At 42.9% G+C, this 2,338-nt stretch overlaps 1 protein-coding gene across 1 annotated transcript in view; it reads right to left on the bottom strand.

Annotated features, from left to right (window-relative positions):
• Positions 1-554: 554 nt before the first annotated feature.
• The window catches only part of LOC106867500 (semaphorin-5A), a 313,387-nt gene continuing 311,603 nt past the window's right edge, over positions 555-2,338 (bottom strand). The window contains exon 20 of the mRNA XM_089354164.1: positions 555-1,172. Within this exon, the coding sequence (XP_089210290.1) occupies positions 775-1,172 (398 nt within the window). The 3' untranslated portion in view covers positions 555-774. The remainder of the gene's footprint in view (positions 1,173-2,338) is intronic.

Genomic DNA, 2,338 nt, shown 5'->3' with positions numbered 1-2,338 from the left:
GTAAAGTTATTGTAAACATATTTAATGGGTGGAGGATTATTGAGCTGATTAGAAAGAAATACGATTTTATTAAATTACAAATATCGTTCCTATAAGTCTGACAGGTATGGGAGATAACTCTAGGAATGTTTCGGTCTAATGACCTCATCAGTGAAACATGGACTCACTCCGTTACACTTGTTGAAGTAGTGATCAATTTACAGACTGCGTAAATGCACAAAATTATGTGAGTGAGGCATGTGTGCGCGTCTGCATGTGTGTGTGTGTATGTGTGTGCTCGTGTGTGTGTAGTTTTTGTTTATGTGATACAAAAGCATAAAAGAGTTCAATGCAACTTTATGCTGGAAGAGCATACACACGCACACACAAACACACGTACACACACACACACTCACAAACACACATTTATCCGTGTTCATGTATACAATGCGTTATACAATGAGAAGTGCTCCCTTAGTTTGTTTCTTTTTCTCTTTTATCGTCTCTTTCTACCTTCTCTCTCTCTCTCTCTCTCTCTCTGTCTACCCATTCTCTCTCTCTCCCTATTCTTTTCCTTTATTTTTCATTTAATTTCATATAAATACTTTTACAAATTCATTCACCCTCTCCCGTTTTCGTTTTACTCTCTCTGTCTCTCTTTCTCTCTCTATTTATCTATCTTTATCTCTATCTCGCTCACTCTCCCTGTGTTATATCAATTATCTTTGTATTCACGACACCAACGGCACTTTCATACATACACACAGCACCACCATCGCTACCACAGTCATGTGATCAAAGGTCATTCAGTGCTAAATTAGTCCTCAGGTCACAGTTTCTCTTCAGCGTTGAAAACTCATTGATGTTCAGCTCATTGATGTTATTGGGGATTGGTGGCGGCGGCGGGAGCATTATGGGTTGACATGATGGGGCATTGTTCAGATAGACGAGACTGGCTTGTGACAACGATGATGATGATAATGTGAAAGGCGCATGGTTGATATTACATTGGGCTTTTTCGTTCTTTTGTTTGGTAATGCGCAGTTTTCGACTGGTCTGGCACTTGTGGATATGATGCAGTATGGTGCCGGTCAGCAGAGCTCCTATAGTGAAACCTATTACAGCCACGGCAATTAGGTGGATCAGTGCGAAGGATGGGTAGTGGCTGCTCGTTACATAACTGGTGTCATATTCTGGAAAAAAGATAGAAATAAAACAGGATGAAAAATAATTTACTAAACTGAGACACAGGCGTGGCTGTGTGGTAAAAAGTTTGCCTCCCAAACCACATGATTTACAGTTCAATCCCACTTCTTGCAAGGCATTTGGACTTGGCATTAGCCTGGACAAGACTGTTGTAATGTTTCCAGCCTGCACCAGGAAATCCATATGTGAAACCAGCTATCTTCGTTGAAGGAACAGTTCTGAAGGTAGTAGACAAGTTTGTTTACTTGGGCAGTACACTCAGCCGTTCTTGCTCCCTGGATGAGGAAATATCTTTTAGGTTGCAGAGAGTAACTAATTCCTTCCGGTCTCTTATCAGTCTCGTGTCTGGTCCCAGCATGGCATAGCAAGGCAAACAAAAGTTGCTGTGTATCGTGCATGTGTACTGACATCGCTCCTCTACTCATGTGAGACATGGACTCTGTACAAACGTCAGGTAAGGGTCCTTGAACGCTTTCATCAGAGATGTCTCAGGCACATCCTCAATGTTGGCTGGACCTCAAAAATTCCAGACACACATGTCCTGAGGACAGCTGATATCTTGAGTATTGAGGCAATGGTGCACAAGCACCGGTTACGTTGGACTGGACACGTTATTAGAATGAAGGATAGCAGGATTCCTAAGCAGATGCTATATGGAGAACTCGTGAATGGAAGGAGACTCCAGCAGAAACCAAGGCTGCGATTTAAGGACTGTGTCAAGTCCTCATTAAAGGCCTGTGATATGCAGGACATTGACTGGGAGTACAATGCCTGTCATCGCCACGGATGGAGGAAGCAGGTTAAGGAGGGGATCGACACTTTTGTGAGAGCACGTATCCAGCATGAAGAACTTAAGCGAGCTGCTCGAAAGCGCACGGCTCGTATAGTGAATGGGGAAAGCTTGGTCTGCAATGTTTGCAGTCGTGTATGCTTGTCAAGAGCAGGGCTCATTAGCCACCAACGGAGCCGCAAATGCAAAATATAAGTTAGTCCTAGAGCGCACAATGTTCCTGAAGGTCGGCAATGGTCTTCCTCGGTCACGAGTGGACGGCCATCACGTATGTATGTATGTATGTATGTATGTATGTATGTATGTATGTATGAATTGTTCGTTCTCTTTCTCTTTTTAATTTGACAAGCCATCTGCTTGGAA

Source organism: Octopus bimaculoides, chromosome 6 (genome assembly GCF_046866305.1).
Source record: "Octopus bimaculoides isolate indiv1 chromosome 6, ASM4686630v1, whole genome shotgun sequence".
Classification (NCBI taxonomy): Eukaryota; Metazoa; Mollusca; class Cephalopoda; order Octopoda; family Octopodidae; genus Octopus; species Octopus bimaculoides.
This window is presented reverse-complemented; position numbering and strand designations above follow the sequence as displayed.